This window comes from Phycodurus eques, chromosome 9 (assembly GCF_024500275.1).
Source record: "Phycodurus eques isolate BA_2022a chromosome 9, UOR_Pequ_1.1, whole genome shotgun sequence".
NCBI classification, from domain to species: domain Eukaryota; kingdom Metazoa; phylum Chordata; class Actinopteri; order Syngnathiformes; family Syngnathidae; genus Phycodurus; species Phycodurus eques.
This window is the reverse complement of record NC_084533.1, coordinates 5,161,679-5,182,604: the sequence shown is the minus strand read 5'-3', so window position 1 is coordinate 5,182,604 and position 20,926 is coordinate 5,161,679. Positions and strand designations below refer to the sequence as shown.

General features: G+C 40.2%; 1 protein-coding gene across 1 annotated transcript in view; it reads right to left on the bottom strand.

Annotated features, from left to right (window-relative positions):
• nkx1.2lb (NK1 transcription factor related 2-like,b) overlaps window positions 1-2,878 on the bottom strand; it is a 32,313-nt gene extending 29,435 nt beyond the window's left edge. The window contains exons 1-2 of the mRNA XM_061686396.1: window positions 2,570-2,878; window positions 1,070-1,301 (exon numbers count right to left, since the gene is read on the bottom strand). Of these exons, the coding sequence (XP_061542380.1) occupies window positions 1,070-1,301; window positions 2,570-2,878 (541 nt within the window). The remainder of the gene's footprint in view (window positions 1-1,069; window positions 1,302-2,569) is intronic.
• Between the last annotated feature and the right edge of the window lie 18,048 nt (window positions 2,879-20,926).

The following is a 20,926-nucleotide window of genomic DNA, read 5'->3' as shown; positions in this document are numbered from 1 at the left end:
GTACTTTTGCAACTGTCCAGCCTTCTGCGAACAAATAAAATGATATATAGCCATCCATGTTCTGTCGCGCTTATCCTCGCATTGGTCGCGGGCGTGCTATGTTACACCCTGCACACCCTGAACTGCTCGCCAGTTGACTGACGTCATTTCACTAGAAAGACTTGGACGTCAAAAGCGATGTCCAAATATGCCATTATAAAAGTGAGGTAACTATGAAAATCATAGCCTGTGCATTCGTCCGATTTGCATGAAAGTTTTTGACATACACGTTCAAATTAATAGCAGTCACTAAAACATACAGCCATCATGTCAGGCGGTGCGGCTGAAACTAATTCGATGCGGGATAACAGCTGTGGGTTAATTCTATTCTCATTTCCAGTAAAGACAATGGCGCTAATAATGAAGACTCGGCGATAGACAAACGGTTCAGAATGTCGAGGAATTATTTTATGGTAGCCAGACAAGAAAATATGATTCCATTTTTGTTTATTTTGTATGTGCCTTTATACATATAACGCATTCTGATTGTTCCGAAAACCAGAACGGCGTCTGTAATTCTCTATAGCATGAACTGAAATTGATATCAGTGACGTATTTGGTAAAGTAATTTCAATATTTCGGTAGAATTTAAATTAGAATATTACAGGGACAAGGAAAACAATAGTTGTATCCGTTTTTTTTTGTATTGCAAAGCAAAATTATATAGCACATTTCATGTGCTTTTTAAAAAAAACAAAGGGGGAAAAAACAGCTTTTAAACTTTTAAAACAAAGAGAAATGTATAAATGCGTTGTACGTGATTACAAGCATTTAAAAACAAAAGGAAAACGGCTCATAAACATTTAAACCAGAGAAACGTAAACAAATACAATTACACCAGCGTACAGTGCAAGAAAGATCGTTTAAAAGTCGTAGTTAGATAATGATTGAATGCAATTTGAAAATGATATGAAATAATGATCGCACAATGAACCCCCCCCCCCCCCCCTATGTAAAATAATGAAATGGATATAGTTTGATATCTAAAACATTCGATTTGTAGTGTTAATAAGCGTCAAAGCGGACTTACTGCTTTGGTATTCGTGTACGCCGTAGGTTGCAGGGTCGGGCTCCTGCAGGCCCGCTTGGCATTCCCCTGCAGCGGAGCCTTTCCGGATGTCTCGCGCGCCTTGCGCGGCGACATTGGGCTCTTCCGAGTGCAGGCGGCTCGGCTGGAGCTGGACTCGCCGACTGCTCGTGAACTTGTTGGGGTCCAGAATGTCCAAGACAGAGAATGAGGTAGTCCGATGACCGGTGGGACCCTGGGGCGGAAAACAAAAACAAAACATATTCAAAATGCGTCTTTTGCGGCGGGGTTGACGTTTTTCACGGAGAAACTCTTGAATTGAATGAGAACTCACTGGAGGGTTAAAACAGTGCATCCTTTTTGGACGGCCAGTGCAACAACTAGAAGCTCATTTTACTAAAAGCAAACTACAAATGTCACAGAGTAATAATAGGATGGATTATCCATACCTGAAAAATCGCTTGATGTAGTTGTATCATTTTTCAACTCATTACATTTGAAAAATGTCGTTTTGCATAGATAGATAGAAAGATAGAAACTCTGAATTTATCGAATTCGAACATGTACGCTGGGTGCACGTGATTAAAATGTGTTACACTAACCTATATTATTTGATCGATTTCGATGAAGAGGTGGACATGACGTCAGTTTACCACATTGTAATCATGCGCAATCGAAAATGAAATACTTTTTTTTTTTTTTTTTTTTTCCCAGTGCACAATCACCAGGAAGGCCGTAATTAACTGTGGCCGGTGAACATCACAGCAAAACAATACTCGGTCATTTTGCATAATTGGTTGAGTTTGCACGCGTTTTACCTTCCAACATTTACAAGAAACCTGTCCAAACACCTTTATACATAAAAAAAAAAAAAAAAAAAAAAAAAGCGATTTTTAATCATTCTTCTGTCATGAATTTGATCCGCTGCGGCCATAATGTGACTAAAAGGTAGATTTGATTTTGAAGAGGGAAGCGCACTTTGCCCTTTTTCTCCGTCACTAAGGGCAGCATCGGAATTTCCCCAGCGTCACGTCGTAATTAGGGACGATGACATATCAATTCGGACAGCCCACGGAATGATGAATATCGGCACACTTTTGGAGCGCAACACCCTCTTAGGTGTCCGTGCCTACACATAGCCACTGACAAAAGCGGATTTTACACACACACACACACACACACACACACACACATTCATATATATATATATATATTCACTAAATTACATGAAAGAATTATAATACCTATGTTAAATTACTGTCTGTGTCACCAGATTGCATTTGTAATCATTTCAATTTCGTCGCATTACCCACGCAAAACCCTTTTCTATCATTTCTACACGTGAACTTGCTTTGCTGCCTATTTGAAATCATTTGAAAAGCCAAATCCTCCTTGCCCTTCTGAGATCTCGGAAGTTTTTGTTTTGTTGATCTTGATTGCATTTGATACTAAATCTGCATCTTTCCCCCATCATGCTGTGTCAAAAGCATCTTCCCTCTCTACCTGCTGCGGTGGGACTAACACAGGGTTCGTCGGCGGAGGTTCCGAGTGGTTCTGTGCATGACTGTCTCTGATCCCGGACAGTACGCTGGAGAACATCCGTTTTTCACCCGGAACCGCTCCGTTCTGTTTGTCCAAATGATCCGGGTTGACTGCGGGTTGGACTCCTTCTTCGTTCGAGCTTGGTACCGGTTCTTCTCTTGTCACGGCAGCCTGGAATCCTGCAGCGGGGCACGGCGCGGCTCCCCCTCGATTCATCAGGGTCTGGACGCCATTCCCCCCAGATCCTTGCACCGCTGTATCCCGGTTCATGACTTTACTGTTCCCGTGCCATGTATTTAAGATCCAGATGAAAAAAGCAAACAGAAGTAGCTCAGACCAAACAGTACAAAAGCAACTTTATGTTATTCATATCAAAGAACCAGATCAGCTACTTTCCCACCAAAGGTGGTCGCCGAGTCCACTCAACATCCAGAGTTTCCAGACTGTTCAAGTTTTCCATAGGCTTTGTGAGTGGCGTCAATTGGCTGCTCAGCACGTGCAGTTCCGTCTACGTTTCGTCTGGTCGCGTTCCGCGCCTCCCGTCATCATCCGCGCTGCGCACCGCTTTGGATCGAGACCTCCTGCTCTGTGCACTCGCTTTGTTGCTGTCTTTTGCTTGCCCCAGAAAGCTGGGCAACATCGGAGGGAGGAGCGGGCAGGGCGGGCGGACGGGACCCCCCCCCCCCCCCCCCCACCCCTCTCCCCATAACCCTTAGCTTTCCTATCTAGCTCCCATCATCAGCTCGAGCGGCTCCTGCCACCTCTTTGCGCTGCTTCTCCAGAATACACCTCTGTGGTCCCGCGTACTGTTGAAGGTATTCATCGGTAGGTACAAGGTACAAGGAAAGCAAGTGGAAATGGACTTCGCCCGACGCATCACTACCTAAATGCAGTGAATTTGGCTTGCGAAACCGACTAGTTTTTACACACAATGAAGTCAGAACCAACGTAAGTTAATATTATGGAATATCCATATCAATTATGAACCCTAAAAAAAATATTATGGGTCATTTTCACATCATTTGATCAATAACGGTCTCGATGCCCACGGAATTTCCTTTGGAGAATCCAATGAATTTTACAAAGGTTGTTATCCATCAAAAAGTTAATAATGATTCATTATTTATTAATTTATGTTTTCCAAACTTTTAATCCCAAAATGTCTTTTAAGTTTCATTATTTGCAGCATGTTTTCTGAAAGTGCTAATTACACTTTTGGATATATAGAATGTTTCTCTTATAGCTTAATATGCCTTTTCCATGAAAAATAACAAAAATGCATCTTAGTGTTTGAAGAGCTCCTCTATTGATTTAATAAAAAAAAATATATATATATATTTTTTTTCACCACTGGTCCTTCTGTGTCACGAGAGCTGTCTTGGCCGTTAAAGCCACCGGAGAGACCCTCATTATTGTGCTGCAATACACCAGAGGGATACGTGAGCTGAAATGCCAGGATGAGGCAGCCATTTTGCATTCACACACTCGCAGAGAGCGAAATAAATGGTGTTATTTCTGAGATATGAATGAACATGTACGACTTTGTGAACGTGTTGGAACTATTACCAGTATTAAAATTGTATGAAGACAAGAGTGTAACAGGTTTAATGAGTAGTTAGAACCACGTATATAATTGCATCTGCAGAGTTTGAAGAGCAACACACAATTCGTGACACTCACACTTTCTTTTTTTTTTTTTTTCTTTTTTTTTTTGAAGCTGTTAATGTCTTTACCATTACGCAACAAATGCATTTCAGTGGGCCATTTGCTCTTTAAATAAGGACTGCTTTACTATGATTACCTACAATTTTAAATCATCAATCACTTTTTGAAAATAGAACTTTAAGTGTGGCTGTTTCAACATGGGGGACATTTACCCATACAACACCAAGGCGACATAAAAAGAATTGCGAAATTAGATCCCCCCCCTCCCCACAAGTGTCTTTACCGTTATTCCTCATTACATGAAAATGACCCTTATATTTCTTCATTCAGCACAGGGGAAGGTTACAAGGTACATTGGAATCTAGAGTTGGTGTCCAAAGAAAACTATGCAACAAAGGAATGACCCGGAATGGAGAAGTGAGTGGTTGTGAATTGCGATCAGCTTTTAGAGTCTCAGTCAGTTGGAATTGGTGTTAGCTGTTGCCCAGTGGAATTATCAAGTGCTTTGCAATGTTTATTAATGAGCAATTTTAAATGATGTGTAGCTGATGTGTCGCCTCTAGAGGTTTATTTGTACATCCCCATGAGAAGAGCCCTTATCTTTAAAGCTGATTCGAGAGCAAGGCCTGTTCCCAAAACTCAATTACGGACGAATAAAGCTGGTAATGTTCCTGCTGCAGTGAAATATTGATTCCTAATCCTTGGCAGTCATTATTATGCCAGAAAGTAATAGACCACAGAATTGGATTTTGATTTAACACATGACGTGTTTATTCTAATGCTGGGATCTTAACATTCCAGTGACTTTTAACCACAGAGCGGAGGGGGTGAGCTGATGAAGGACATGACCACACATTTACTGTATACTGTTGCACAAGGGGAAAAAGTTGATGCGACATCTTTCCTCTCACTCTACTTCCCTCATACACGTCACCATGTCTACGTAATTGCCTTGGTCAATGAACCTTGGGAGGAAGAAATTAAAAGTTGGGGAAAATAATTGAACGGAACACTGAGATCCGATTAGCCAGTTAGATAGCTGTAGCCATCACAGAAGATAACATATTCTGCTTTGACCAGATGATAGATAGATAGATAGATAGATAGACTGGCCGACAGATTTATTTATTGATTGATTGATTGATTTATAAGCATACTTAACCTATTTTATTCATCGTGGGTATTCCCCCCCCCCCCACACACACACATTTTAATGGTTGAGAAAATGATACAACAGCATCCAGAGAACACCGGGGGGCGCACTTGTGCATATTCATACACACGGACCCCGTACACTCACGCTCATCGTCCCTAGTAGCGTCGTGCATGCGAGTTATTGCTACAAATGTATAGTATTTATTTTTATACAATACATTCTTCGAATTACTTTGGAGAAAAATTTTGTGAAAACTTTATCAATTCGGGGTGGTATTTCAAACCATAATCAAAGTAAACTGACTATGATGTACGGCACAATAATTGTCTAGCAGCTTTGAATCCAATGTTTTAATCATGTATTTGCGTGTATGTCTAGCAGCGTGCGGTGGGTGTAACGGAATTATAATGACTAGTAATTGTCCTCCCTTTTACCACCCAAGACAACATGAACATGAGCGAGTCAGGGAGGGCGCGCGCGAGGGAGCAAAAGAGCCAGCGTCTGTATGGTGACTAATAATTCTCATTAAGGTTAATGAGCTCAGTGTAGCCCCCTCTTTATTAAATTAATTGCAGACTGTAAAAAAATCTTAATTACAACAATCACACTTGCAACTTGAACTGCCCAATCGGATACCGGTGACTACAGTGAGATGAAAAGCCTTTTATTACACCTCCATTCCTATGTAACAATGCTTTACTGAGAAGAACTAGGAAACAATGTATTTCCCCCATGACTAGCCCCTTGAAAAACACAAATTAGAATTTAAAATGTTCCCTTATGCTAAGCTCATTCTGCATTTTAAAGTTCAAGATTAAAATTCGAAGCGCGATACCAAGGTACCCTCATTTCAGTATTTTAAACAGTATCTACAAATGTTTGATTTGTTATATTATTATTTATATATTCTCTGAAGGGAAATAATTATTCTTCTCTTTCTATTGTGGTCAACGCATTACATAACACACACGCAGATGAGGATGGACAAAATAAAGGTAAGTAATAAGATAACTCATTGTGAAATTATTTTGATGAGGAATTTTATTTTATTTTATTGTATTCAAGGTGGGGATCACATTGGTCTGTAAAGGGGACATATTTAAACCTATATTATGCATCATACATATTATGGCCCACGGACCGATACCAAATGCCACATTGATAGACTGGAAAACAAACAAACAAACAAACAAACAAAAAATAAACATATATCCATCCATCCATTCTTTTTTCGTACCGCTTGTCCTCTCTGGGGTTGCGGGCGTGCTGGAGCCTATCTCAGCTGACTTCGGGCGAGAGGCGGGGTACACCCTGAACTGGTCGCCAGCAAACGCAGGGCGCATATGAACAAATAACCATTCTCACTCGCATTGACACCTATGAGCAATTTAGAGTCTTCAATTAACCTAACATGCATCTTTTTGGGATGTGGGAGGAAACCGGGGGGATTGTGCGTGGGGGCAGTGGTCCGGTGCCCGTTCCCCTCCCTTTGGCACTGGTCGGGATGTCCCCTGGGTCCTGGGTGGTCGGTGGAGTCCCCCAGTTGACTAACATGCATGTGATATGGTGTTCATTCACAAGTTCGATAGACATACTAAAGGCTTTAATTACTTGTGCTGGAATCGCGAACAACAACACAGGTTCGACTAACATATCAACTCACAGGTTCTTACAGGGGTTTAGATATTAAAAAAGAATCCCAATTGCACCACTCGTCAATAGCACTGCCTTGCTTATTTTCCCACATCCTGTCCTGCCCTTTTTTGTCCTCTCTTATCTTGTTCTCTTGGTTAGTTATTGCACATCCTCACCGAGTGCCCCAGTGGGCACGTTCAAGTAGAGGAATTGACCGGGAGGTCACTCTTTCAGACACTAACTAAAATAATGGTTTTATGAAAACAAAAAACAGTGCAACATAATGTGGCAGTTAAATGAGGTAAACATTCCACGAAGAACATACACTGAATTGACAATGGCAATTAACGTAACAGTAAGGACATTCATTATTGCAAAAAAAATAAAAAATAAATCGACATTGCATTGTGCACGGTGGACGACTGGTTAGAGTTTCTGCCTCACAGTTCTGAGGACCGGGGTTCAATCCTCGGCCCCGCCTGTGTGGAGTTTGCATGTTCTCCCCGTGCCTGCGCGGGTTTTTTCCGGGCACTCCGGTTTCCTCCCAGATCCCAAAAACATGCGTGGTAGGTTAATTGAAGTCTCTAAATTGCCCGTAGGTGTGAATGTGAGTGTGAATGGTTGTTTACTTGTATGTGCCCTGCGATTGGCTGGCAACCAGTTCAGGGTGTACCCCGCCTCTTGCCCGTTGATAGCTGGGATAGGCTCCAGCACGCCTGCGACCCTAGTGAGGAGAATTATTATTATATTATTATTATTATTTTACACGTATTATTTTATTTTTACTCTAACTAATGTTTTAGTTATTATCCTAACACTTTCATGCCAGGAGAGCTTCGTTTGCATAGGACTGTAAGTAAGGCTCTATCAAGTATCTTAACATTTTGCAACAGCCGTACAAGTGTAAAAACTTAAAATGCTAACAAAAGTAAAATAATATTACTCCCCATTCAATGATGTGTGATAAAGGTGTTGAGAACACAGTGAGTAAGGAAGAGGTCTGCCTAAAAGCAATTTTTAACTGTTGTAGAAGTGTATAAAGAAGTTAAACCACTCTGATACAACCGATATTATTCCCCGGCCACAAAAAGTTCAAAAAGTTGCTACTTATGCCGTTAACTAGATTATAAATTTATTATAAGCATCAATATGATGTTTCAAAATGAGTAGGTTAGTACAGTAGTTACAAATAGTCTATTTAGCCTACCTAACCCAGGAGGGATGAGAGCCATCACTCTCAAAAAGGGGGATGTGGTCTAAAACTCATATTATAGTATGAATTGAATTCTTCCTTATGTTTTCTATAAAAAAAAAATCAACAAGCTTTGTCAGTATTTAACAGCCTATCTTTAGCTTTCAACTCTCCTGTCGTCAACTGTGAGCACTTTATGCCACCCCGGACTCTGTAGCAACAAATTATTATTCTACACATTCTGACTTACTAACATTATTATTAACATTATAACTGATTGTAAAACAAGGATTCACTGATCAGTCTCGTAGCCCACCTCAAAATTTTGTTGAGGGAGTTCTTGTTTTCAAGGGATAGCTTGCTGAAACAAGATAAAAGTAAGATAAAATGAATTCAATGAATCAGCGGTAGAACATGTCAGCAGTTTGTTAAAGCAAAATCATCAGACCTTTGAGAATACTGTGATTATAGTTTGAGGAGGATTCTTATATTCGTATTACTATTATAAAGAAGATGTGTTAACCATGTAGCTGATATCACTTGAACTACGAGACATACGCTATGATCAGCTTTTTTCATATGTTATTCGGTTTGACCTCAAACTGTTTTTTAAATTTTAAATTCAAACATTTACTGTGATGAAAAAAAAATACCTTCAAATACAGAAAGCTTTATGCTTCAAAGAATCAAGATTCCATATTAACTTTATTGTCTCACAGACGAGCATGGTGGACAACTGGTTAGAGCGTCAGCCTCACAGTTCTGAGGACCGGGGTTCAATCCCTGGCCCCGCCTGTGTGGAGTTTGAATGTTCTCCCCGTGCCTGCGTGGGTTTTTTCCGGGCACTGCGGTTTCCTCCCACATCCCAAAAACATGCATGCTAGGTTGATTGAAATCTCTAAATTGCTCATAGGTGTGAATGTGAGTGCGAATGGGTGTTTGTTTGACTGGTAATATGTGACCTTGTTTACCAGTTTAATTGACACAGGAACAAACAACTTTTTGAATTCTATAGAGATTACATCCCTTTCCTTGTATGTTTTTCTTTCCGTTTTGAGAAACAGGAAAGCGTATCTTTTCTTGTATGTCAGGGATAGTTTATGACAAGTCTGCAAGGTAAAGATCGAGTCTGATAGTTTATGCTTGTCAAATATAGCCCGTCAATATATCTTCCTTTCAACTATGCGTGTTGAAGCAGCACCTCGAATGCAGGATTTCATAAACTTTCAATCTGAGGGTATTAAAATTAAGTAAAAACAGTTTAAAACCTAATAAAACATAGTTTAACATTATAGGTTCGTATGTGGGAAATTTCATGTGATAATGAAAAATTAATCGAGATTTTGCAGAATGGAGAGAGCATGCTGTGACAACGCAAGAGATTGCGTGATTTCCGAAGATGAAAAACATGGAGGGAGTGGGTAGTGGTGGTTGGGAGCCTTTAGCATAGACCTGGAAAAAGCAGGTGCTACAAGACAAAATTTCTCTTTTCATAGTATTTTTCCTTTTTCAGCAGCGTTTTTTTGCTTTGTTCTTTTCTCTTTTCCTTCACCAGCTTCGCTAAAGGCATTAACTCACAGAAAGCCATTTCAGATTCTCGCAGCTACGTCAACGCCAACTCGTCTGCCATGGAGGATCCCAGCTCCCCCGCAGAGAAGCCGCTGAAGATAAAAAAAGCATATTCTTCGACTTTGACAGACGATTTACTTGAATCGACAGAGACACAAGACTAGTGTCCCCCTCTCAATCGACAAGAAATTGTCGATTACACTCGACTTGCTTCGCCAAGAGATCACCGAACTCAGAAACAGCTTGGAGTTCACACAGCAACAGGTCAAGGAGCTAAGATAAGATAATGCTGCACTCCGATCAAACATGATGTCAACGTCAGCGGGATTACAAAGTCTCAAATTGGAATATAAAATCATGAAAGATCCACGCTGGACATTATATCACAAAGCATGCGCAACAATCTCCTTTTCTCGGGCATTCCAGAAAACGCACCGCAAGACCCCCCAGGCGGAGATTAAAAAGTTCCTGATGTCTCCGCTCAAGATACAGCAAAATACAGTCAACAAGATTACCTTTCACCGTGTTCATCGATTAGGACGCCCCCGCCCAGGAAACCGACCACGTCCTATCATTGCAAAATTTTAACATTTCCAACAAAAAGTGTTCGTGAAATTGAAAGGTTGTGAGCTCAAAGGGATCTCGTTTGGAATGAACGACCATTTCCCCAAGGAGATCAACAAGAGACGTAAAATCTTTTGTACCCGATGATGAAGAACCACCGTGAGAAAGGCAAAGGAGTGTGGCTGATTGTCGACAAGCTATACGTCAACGGCCAACTGTTTCATGATGCCAACGTCACACCCTGGCTCTTCTAGATAAGTACTTCTTAGGATCTGTTGTCATTAATTGTCAAAAGCGTATGGTATTTTGTTTCATTCCTTCCATTTTTGCTTAGACAAACAAAAGAACGGAATCACACAAGCCACCGGCATGAATTCTCACTCCTTTCTGTCCGTCTTCCTCCTCTGCTTGCTCCCACACACACTAAACACAGTCGCACAAAAACTCTCCTTGTGTACTACAAACAACTACCACACACCATATTATCCCCAAATCACTGTTTGTTTTCTCTGCCCTGTTTGTTTGCTAACCTTCTATGTAAACTGCCTTTGCTGCACTTTATCACCCTCTTTAAATAACATTTGTCAACACAACACCAAAAAAAATCCTGAAAACTGTAAAAACAACAACAACAAAGAATACATACTACCCAGTCTATTTTAAATTACTATACACACACCCATTATATGTCACACTTAACTTCTGTGTCATGGAATGTCAATGGCATTCACCAAAACATCAAGTAGATGTCATCTTATTAAAAAGAACAGATTTTAACAGTTAAGATACAATAACTCTTGAGTACAATAATAAATCACGCAAATTTCTTGCGAACCAACTTCAGAGCAATAAAGAAAATCATTAATTACAGCGTTTTACTACTTTTAATGACTTTGTCTTGAGCTATTCAAGATTCAAACGGCAGCTGGACAGTCACCGCTAGAAATAAATGACATATTTTACAATTATTAAAGCATCTTATACACATCTTTGAACAATCCAGACCAAAAGGAAATTCAGAAATTTAAACCTTTATGAAAGATTTAAACATTCCTCAACTAAATACAGAAATTAGAGACAGTCTTGATGCGCCTTTAACCATCACAGAATTGGATAATGCATTAAAAAAAATATGCAATCGGGACGAGCACCTGGCCCTGACGGAATTTCCGTCAAATTCATTTAACATTTCTGGCCAATACTATTACCTCTATTTTTCAGAACAGTCAAGGAGATAAACGATGAAGATCAAAAAGGTACCAATATGAACACAGCTTCAATTTAATTTACTACTAAAGTCAGGCAAAGACCCCACTCTCATGGCTAATTATCAGCACTTATCACTGATTAATGTCGATATCAAGATAATCTTGAAAGCCCTTGCAGCGATACTTGAAAAGGTACTCCCGTCGATAATCCACTATGACCAGTCAGGTTTCATTAAAGGTAGAAGTTACACAAATAATGTCAGACGTCTATTAAATTTAATAAGCATGTCACAGCGTAAAAATCTAAACGCAATCATCATGTCACTTGACGCAGAGAAATCTTTCGATAAAGTGCACGTATCCTTCATGATCCAATCAAAATGACTCATTTTGGGGAAACCAAAAAAAAAAAAAAAAAAACCACAGCTGTGACTGTGTTTACTTTACAGACTCCAAAAAACAAAAGCTTTATAATGAAGCTCTTAAATTGTGACTGCTCAAACTTTTCTATTTTCTATTTCAGCCCACTTCTAACTTGAGAAAGCACCTTGTGATAATTTGCAGATGTTTCTATTGCTGTTTTGGTAGTGGATAGGGCAACATTTGCCCTATCCTCTGGTGTTGCACACACACACACAATCATTGTGTTCAGCAAGCAGCTTCTCAATGAAGTTATTTAAGCGAATAAAGCAAATAATGTTTCTGTATAGCCCAATTCAGGTGTTGTTGGTTTTTGGGCACTTAAAAATTGAAATGGTGGCAGGTATGTGTCGACTCCCATATATTATTATTATTATTTTTTATTTTATTTGATATTCATGCTCTGATCAAAAAATAAATAAATCAGATGTTACTCACAAGTTACTCTTTACTTGAGTAGTTTTTTCATTGACTACTTTCTTACTCTTAACCAAGTAAATATTTGGATGACTAGGTTTTACTTTTACTGGAGTCATATTATTCTAAAGTAACAGTACTCCTACTTGAGTACAATACTTAGCTACTCTACCCACCTCTGTTTATACATTGGAGAGCAAATTAAAACAATTCGCCGAAAGCGACAGTCACCACGAATAGAATGACATCACAAAGTTTTACTCTACAAAGAGGAAGCAGACAAGGATCTCCACTTTCAAAAATGTTATTTGCAATATTCATCGAACCTCTTGCTACTGCTATACATCAGAATTCTAATATTAAAGGTATTGCTCGCCAGTGACAGAACACAAACTCAGTCTCGATGCTGATGATATTCTTTATTTACAGGAACCCAAGTCATCTCTTCAGGCAGCATTCAATCTCATTAAAACATTTTCACAAATATCAGATTACTATATCAACTGGACAAAATCAACAATACTCGCAATAACAGCAAACCCATGGAATCCTGCAGAGCAAATCCCACATTACCCATTCCTAAATGTAACATTTAGTATTTAGGTAGTAATATTTCGTCAAAACTCATAGAGATTACAAATCTAAATTACACAACACTTCTGTAAAAAATTTCAGATGACTAAATATGCAGGAATAACCTGCTTATATCACTCCTGGGAAGAACAGCCACAATAAAAATGCAAACCTTACCGGAAATAAATTATTTATTCTCAATGATTCCATGGAAAACACACGTTTAAATGGTTCCAAACATTAGATTCTGCCGTAATAATTTTTTATAAAAAAAGAAAAAGAAAAATAGAATAAGTTTATCCACTCTTCAGAAAAGTAAACAGGAGGGAGGCCTAAATGCTCCCAACTTTAGACACAATTGTATAGCGAACCAATCATCAAATGGATGCACCACAACGAGGAGCATCATTCTTGGCTAGAATTGGAACAGACAGACTGCAACAACATCAAACTCTCAAAACTCCCATTTATTTCCACAAGTCTTGAACGCCATAAATGTTTCAAGAACCCAATAATCACATTCACCTTAATGCCTTGGTGGAAAAGTTTAGAAGCTACAGGATCTCAATTAGCTCTCCAATTATGCTCTCCCCAATCTGTTAGAATCCAGATTTTGAAATTAACAATAGATCGCATTATTTTAGCAGATTGGAACAACGTGGAATTGACCACCTACAACAATTATTTAACAAGAATATTTTTAGGACACGTAATGAACTGTTCCAATAATTTCAAATAACAGGCGGATACTTCCTTCAATACAATAAATTAAAAGCAGCAATAAAAAAAAAAAAAAAAAAAAAGAATACCAACACTCCAAACACCCTCGAACTGCCAGAGTTTGTTAAGCAAATAGTGAAGCTTCTCCCGGAAAGGTAAAAAAATCTCTCAAAAGTTTATAAATTAATCTCATGCACTAAATCGATGCACTTACCAATCACTAAATGGGAAGAAGACCTTTCTATGCCTGCTGGCCGTAATTACTGGATACAGATATGTAATAAGATGATTAGAATGACAAAAAACACAAATTTACAGCCTAACCCTAACCCTATATATATATATATTTACAGCCAATATAAAGTGTTCCATAGAACACACTTTACTCAATACACTATGCATAAAATGGGCTTCTCTCCATCTAATATATGAGCGCAATGTACCAAAAATACCCCAGACACCTATTTTCATGCTACATGGGAATGCACACCACTTCAATGCTTTTGGACTTCAGTTACGCAGAAATGCTCTTATATTTTGAAATGCAGGATTCCACTTTGCCCAAAGTGGTGACTTGTTTGTATGTGCCCTATTATGCTTAAGTCATCATACTTGGTGACTTAAGCATAATAGACATCCCAAATAAATATTCACAATCATTACTCGTTGCATTAGTTACCGCGAAGAAAACAATTTAGTTAAATGGGAAAAATAAACTATTAACATCCATCACTGGCTAAATCTCATCTTATATTACGTTAGAAAAAAAATATCAGCAGAACGAAAAAATCAATTACATATATACACTTCTTTACCATGCTTAATCTCGATTTTTGATTCCTTTGCCTGGGTAAAGTGCCATCTGACAATAAGAAGACTATATTGTAAGTGTAAAAGTAAACCTTTGACTTCTGTATTTTTTGTTGTCGAGGTTGTTGTTTTATTATTATTATTATTATTATCATTATTTTAGTCACTTTATTTGTTTTTATTCATTTGGGGACTTGTTTGTTTTTAGTTCTCACACTTTAGACTGATTTGCAAAATGAAAGGACACATGCATGGAGTGGGGATCTTCTCTTCTGAACCCTATTGTAGGAGACCGCGATCAACAGATGGAACACCCTGACGGGACAGGGTGCCAACGCGAGCCCCCACAACTCTGCATTCCTTCATGCCCCTTTCTCCTGTGCATAAAAGGCTGGAGCCCCTTTTTTCTGCGCCTCTTGTTTCACCAGCCTGCCGAAGACACTGGCACAAGCCAGGGAGCCCTGCCTCTCACCACGAGGCGGCGAAGACGCGCTCAACGTTCCTCGCTGTGCCAACGAGCGCGGAAGGCAGAAGCACTCTGCTCGCGCCCCGAAACTACACTTTTGTGTGTGTGTGTGTGTGTGTGTGTAAAACAGCCATCCAGAAGGAATTGCGGCGCAAGTTACCTCTGAGCCCGTGACGAACCAAGACACTTCAGCAACCCTACCCCTGCTTTTTCTCTGTTTTTAATTTTTTTCCTCCTTTTTCTTCAAATTCACCTGTTCGGTGACCCGGCCCATCCATCTGGAAGACCGACCAGCCTGTCTAAATTCTGTTCTACACAACATGAGTACAGCATGTGGCTTCTGGAGTGCAAATTGGATCATAATAACGTTCACAGAAGTTGGCAACTCTCGCAATGTCACCGCGCATGCTCATTCCACCCTCATATGACGAGTTCAGTCATTCACCCTACATTTTGTTCTCTACATATGTTTTCTTCTAGTCCAGTCCCTCTGCACTGTTTCCCTGTAGTTTTCCCCCTGAGATGTAATTAAACTTTTGATAAAATTATACTTCAGGTGTCGTTTGTGTGTGTTTGAGTGCAACAATAAACTGCTGTAATCTAGAACTCTTATTTCGTCCATGTAGCCAACCTTTCAAAATAGAGAGATTGATTAGAGGTTTTCGTCGTTTCCCCTAAAGTTTCTGAATATAAAAAAAGACATGTTGCCCCTCTACGAGACAAAAATAGTTTGATTAAAACGTTAAACGTAAAATCGAGCTAAACCGGAAGTAAACGCAGGCGTCACTTCCGCATATTCTTTTCCTAATTACGTTTTTATCCAATACCAATATACGCTACACTGTGTGGGGGCGGACGTCCCGGCGGGCATTGATGGTGGAGTTCCGCTGTGGCAGCTGGCGTCCGCCTTGGTCTCCCGCCTCGGTGGGGCCGGTGGACCGCCCTGGGTCCCTCGGTGTGGGACGTGTCCCGTCCACACGGTTGCTCTCAGGTGGACTCCTGGGCCCGACCCTGCCTCTCGATTGATTTGGTGGGGTCCTCGTGGTGCAGGCAGAACAATTACGGGACACTTCTGTCAGTCATTGTGCATGCGAAACGGTGTCACTTCGCTTGCCCTGGGACTTATTTGCTGGGTGTGGGGGCACTCACCTATTGTGACAAATAAGTCATGAATATGTGAATTGCTTGGGTATCCCCTCACTCAGAGTTTGGTCCTATAGACGTTTGTAATTTACATAGCCAGTCCCACCACACTTCAATTGTACAGCCGGGTTCATAACTCTTTTCCTGAATGCTTACCCTCCTGTCCATCCCTCACAGGGTGTAGCACTACTGCCCCATACAACTCTTATATCAAATGTGTCATTGTTCGAAGTATATAATGATTTACTTTCCTCATCTTGTTTACAGTTAGTGCTTTGGCTTTTGTTGTCTTCTTTTCTCACTCCCCTCTAAACCTTGTTCTGTTTAACTGATCGTCTCCATTAAAATACTAAGAAACCACAGCGGCAGCTGAAAAAGTCCACTCTGACACACTAAAGCTGTTCTGTCATAAAAGGGATCCAGATCCTCTTTTCTGCTTGACCTAACAGTCGAACATCCATCCAGCCATCCATTTTCTGAGCCGCTTCTGCTCACTAGGGCGGCGGGCGTGCTGGAGCCTATCCCAGCCCACAGCTCTGCCTCACTTGCCAACCCTGACCGCACGTCACTGGTGTCTTCGTATTGTTATATTTAGTTAATAAGAATGTTGCCCTGAATATTACACACAGGTTGATTTTAGTTACAAGTCTATTATGTACAACAAATATTGGTTATCTGTGATTAGATTAATCTAATCCCTCTTTGTAAGAAGACTGAAAATACTGATTTAAAAAAGATGAGGTGGTAATGTTGAAAAGATGCTGTGTAAAAAAATGTTTTGTTAGTAGATATGATCTATAAAATGCTATTTGAACAACCTCAAAATTTAACTGCCATCTCCAGCCATTTGGGATAACATAGTCCTCCCCTGACCCCCCACCTCTCCTTTCCTCCCAGAGAAGCATGCGCATGTGGATTCTGGTAAATGCCCCCCTCAAATTCCTGCTTCTGCTGACATGGTAAGAAGATCTTCACATCCCTCAATACCAAGGTAGAAATTTTTATTGTTTTACAAGGATGCTGTTTTAACGCATATGATGTTTTACAACACTTTGAAGTACCAATTTTACAGTACGTGATCCTTTTTTTGTTGTAAGAGGTATTTAAGCTATTTAAGTGAGAAAGAGAAAAACATTTCAGGGCCATACTAAGCATGTGTCTCATGAATGGTTTTACTGTACGTCGGGATGCATCTACTCTAATCTTAGAAGCAGTATTATGCACTGCACTTATTGCACTTCAAAATTTTGTGGACTGTTATACCGTACCTTTATTTGATTTGTGGATGGTTGTTCATCTGATAGTAATTTAATAAATTTATTAAAATTGTATTTTTTGTTGAGATTTTGTATATCACACACTCGACAAATACCCTCAGTAAAAAAAACAAAAACTAATACTGAAACTAATAGCAACTAAAACGAAGCATTTAAAAAAAAAAAAGCTAATAAAAACTAACAAACCTGCTCTAAAAGTAATGAAAATTAACTGTGTATGAAAAAAAGTAAAAACAAAATAAATATTAATTATAATGGAAAATCCCAAACTATTATAACCCTGCGCAAAGACGGTTCTATTTTTGTGTGAATAATCGGGTCCAGCGGATCTGATAGTCTTCATCCCCAGAACAGTGGCGATACAGTACATGCCCACAGAGCATAACCCAGCTGACCATGGGTCAAGGTCAGTCTCTGCAGCCATCCTTTGCAACACAACTTGATTGTCTGGACCAGCCTCCCATGCCAGCAGCAATTCTATGAACCTAAAGAAACCTTCGATCTCATCAACCCTTTCACTGATACTGATCGCAACCAGCGCCACAGAGGTTTTAAAAGACCTGATGTGCACTCAAAGGTTTGAGGGTTTTTCTGCATGGAGCACACTCATAACATCATTGCACACTTAAACCACATAGCTCGTTCCTTCACGCTCGTTCCTTCACGCAGCCCACACACACCAGCCCACACCAGACAATGTCTGCCATGGATGACACATCTTTTGCACAGCCTCTACCAAAGAAGCATTGGAAGACAAGATCCTTGTGATCAAACGTGTGCAGCATGGGAATTTAAAGAACTGAACTGCATTGCAAGTGGGCAAAAGCTCTCATCCCAAACCAGTCTAAGGAAGCAGTGTCCTGTCATTGACAGCAATGGATTGCTGAGAGTGTGAGGCCGCATTACTCTGTGTGAACTGGGAATGGATGTAACCAACCCCATCATTATTCCAGGTACCCATCACTTGGCAACCTTGCTTGTGCTTTAACTCCATCACAATGTGAAGCATCAAGGTAGACATTTCACAGAGGGTTCCATCCGTGCTGCCGGTTCTGCCATTCTGGATCATTGGAACCAAAAGGTACATCACAAGCTTTCTCTTCAAATGTGTCATATGCAGGAAGCTTTGGGGTAAGACAGAACATTAACTGATGCTAAATCTACCGGCAGAACGGCTTCAAGCATTACCACCTTTTAGCTATGTGGGTGTTGACATCTTCGGGCCATAGAATGTGGTCTCACGTCACACCAGAGGTGGTCACGCCAACAAGCAAACGGTGGGCTGTATTGTTCTGCTGCATGTGTACAAGCACTGTTCACATTGAGAGCATGAGTATCAGCAGCATTATAAATGCCCTCAGAACATTCTTTGCTATCCGAGGCCCAGCAAAGCAGATTCACTCTGACTGTGGCACAAATTTCGTTGGTGCTTGCCATGAGCTGAACGTGGACACCTCAAGTTGCAGTTCGGTCACCGTGGAGAAGTATCTTCAGAAGCAGCAGTACAAATGGATTTCAACCTACCCCATTCATCTCATATGGACAGCGTATGGGAGAGAATAATTTCGGATAGCCGGTCGCATCCTTGACTAAATGCTCCTTCAAAATTGACCATCTCGCCTTACACATGAGGTGCTGCCGAAGTCATAGCCATGAGTGCTGAAGTCACAGCCATGTGTGCTGTGATTAATTCAAGACCTGTCATTCCTGTGTCTTCATATCCAGAAGCACCACTTATCATGATGCCAGCTGTGCTTCTGACCCAGAAAACATCCCATCCCTCTACCTCCACCTGGAGACTTTGTGAAATTGGTACTCATCAAAGAGGAATGGAAACGTGGTCAGAGCCTCGCAGAAAAAATTGGTACTGGTGTCATCAGGAATACCTGAACACACTACAGTGCTGACACAAGTGGTAAGACAACATGTCTAATCTCAAGGAAGGAGATGCAGTCCTGATGAGAGACAACCAGGTGAAAAGAAAGGAGTGGCCAATAGCCAACGTCGTGAAAGCCTCACCTCGCCGAGATGGAAGAGTGACAAAAGTGGATATTAGCGTCTTAGTCCTTCTGTCTCCTGAGGACAAGTGAAGAGTAAAGTTCATGTGGGGTCATATAAAGGCGGCCAGGGAATGTTAAGGACTCATTGGACAGATGAATAATCTTTATTTCTTTTTTGGAGCCCTCTTGTTGCCGTTCTACGGTAAAATCACTTCTCAGCCTGACACTTACCTCATTTCCTGTTAAGAGAGGAAGCCATCATAAATCAGGAAGTAAGTGACATGTATAGCTGACGCATTATTAGGAATCCCATGGGTGTTCCTAGCAGGACATGCCTTGCTCCAATATTACTGGCTCTAGGACACGCGCCGCTGCACTATGATTGACCGCTGTATCATAGTAGAACACGCCCTATGGCTTCCGGACAGGAAAAGAAGTATTGGACTTACAGCGACTGAAATAAGTTTTCAACACATCACGTTCTCACTACATATATTTCCAAAGGTGCTATTGACATGAACATTTCACCAGATGTTGGGAACAACCCAAGTAACCCATACATACAAGTAGAACAAATTAGCTCAGAAATTAAGTTGTGTGTAATAATGTGAAATGACACAGGGAAAAGGTATTGAACACGCCAACTGGTATTTATTTGATACTTTGCACAAAAGCTTTTGTTTGCAATGACAGGTTCAAAACGCCTCCTGTATGGAGAAATTAGTCGCATGCATTGCTCTAGTGTGATTTTGGCCCATTCCTCCACACAAGCAGTCTTCACCTCTTGAAGGTTCCGTGGGCTTCTTTTATGGACCTTGAGTTTCAGTTCTTTCCATAGATTTTCAATTGGATTCAAGTCAAATGATTGGCTGGGCCATTCCAACAGATTTATTTTTTTCTCTTTTAAACTAATTGAGTTTCCTTGGCAGTAGGGTTTGGATCATTATCCTGATGAAATGTCCACCTTCATTTCATTTTAATCATCCTTGTGGAGGGCAGCAGATTTTTGTCAAGAATGTCTCGGTCCATACAACCCCAATTCCAATGAAGCTGGGACGTTGTGTTAAACATAAATAAAAACACATGTTCGACCTATATTTAATTGAATACACTACAAAGACAAGATATTTAATGTTCAAACTGCTAAACTTTTTTTTAGCAAATAATCATTAACTTAGAATATTATGGCTGCAACACGTTCCAAAAAAGCTGGGACAGGGTCACATTCATCCTTCCTTCAATAATGTGAAGTTTACCAGTATCCAAATCTTGAAGGTTCCATGGGCTTCTTTTAATGGACCTTGAGTTTCAGTTCTTTCCATAGATTTTCGATTGGATTCAAGTCAGGTGATTGGCTGTGCCATTCTAGCAGATTTATTTTTTTTCTTTGAAACCGAGTGAGAGTTTCCATGGCAGTATGTTTTGGATCATTATCCTAATGAAATGTCGACCCTTGTTTCATTTTCATCATCCTCGTGGATGACAGCAGATTTTTGTCAAGAA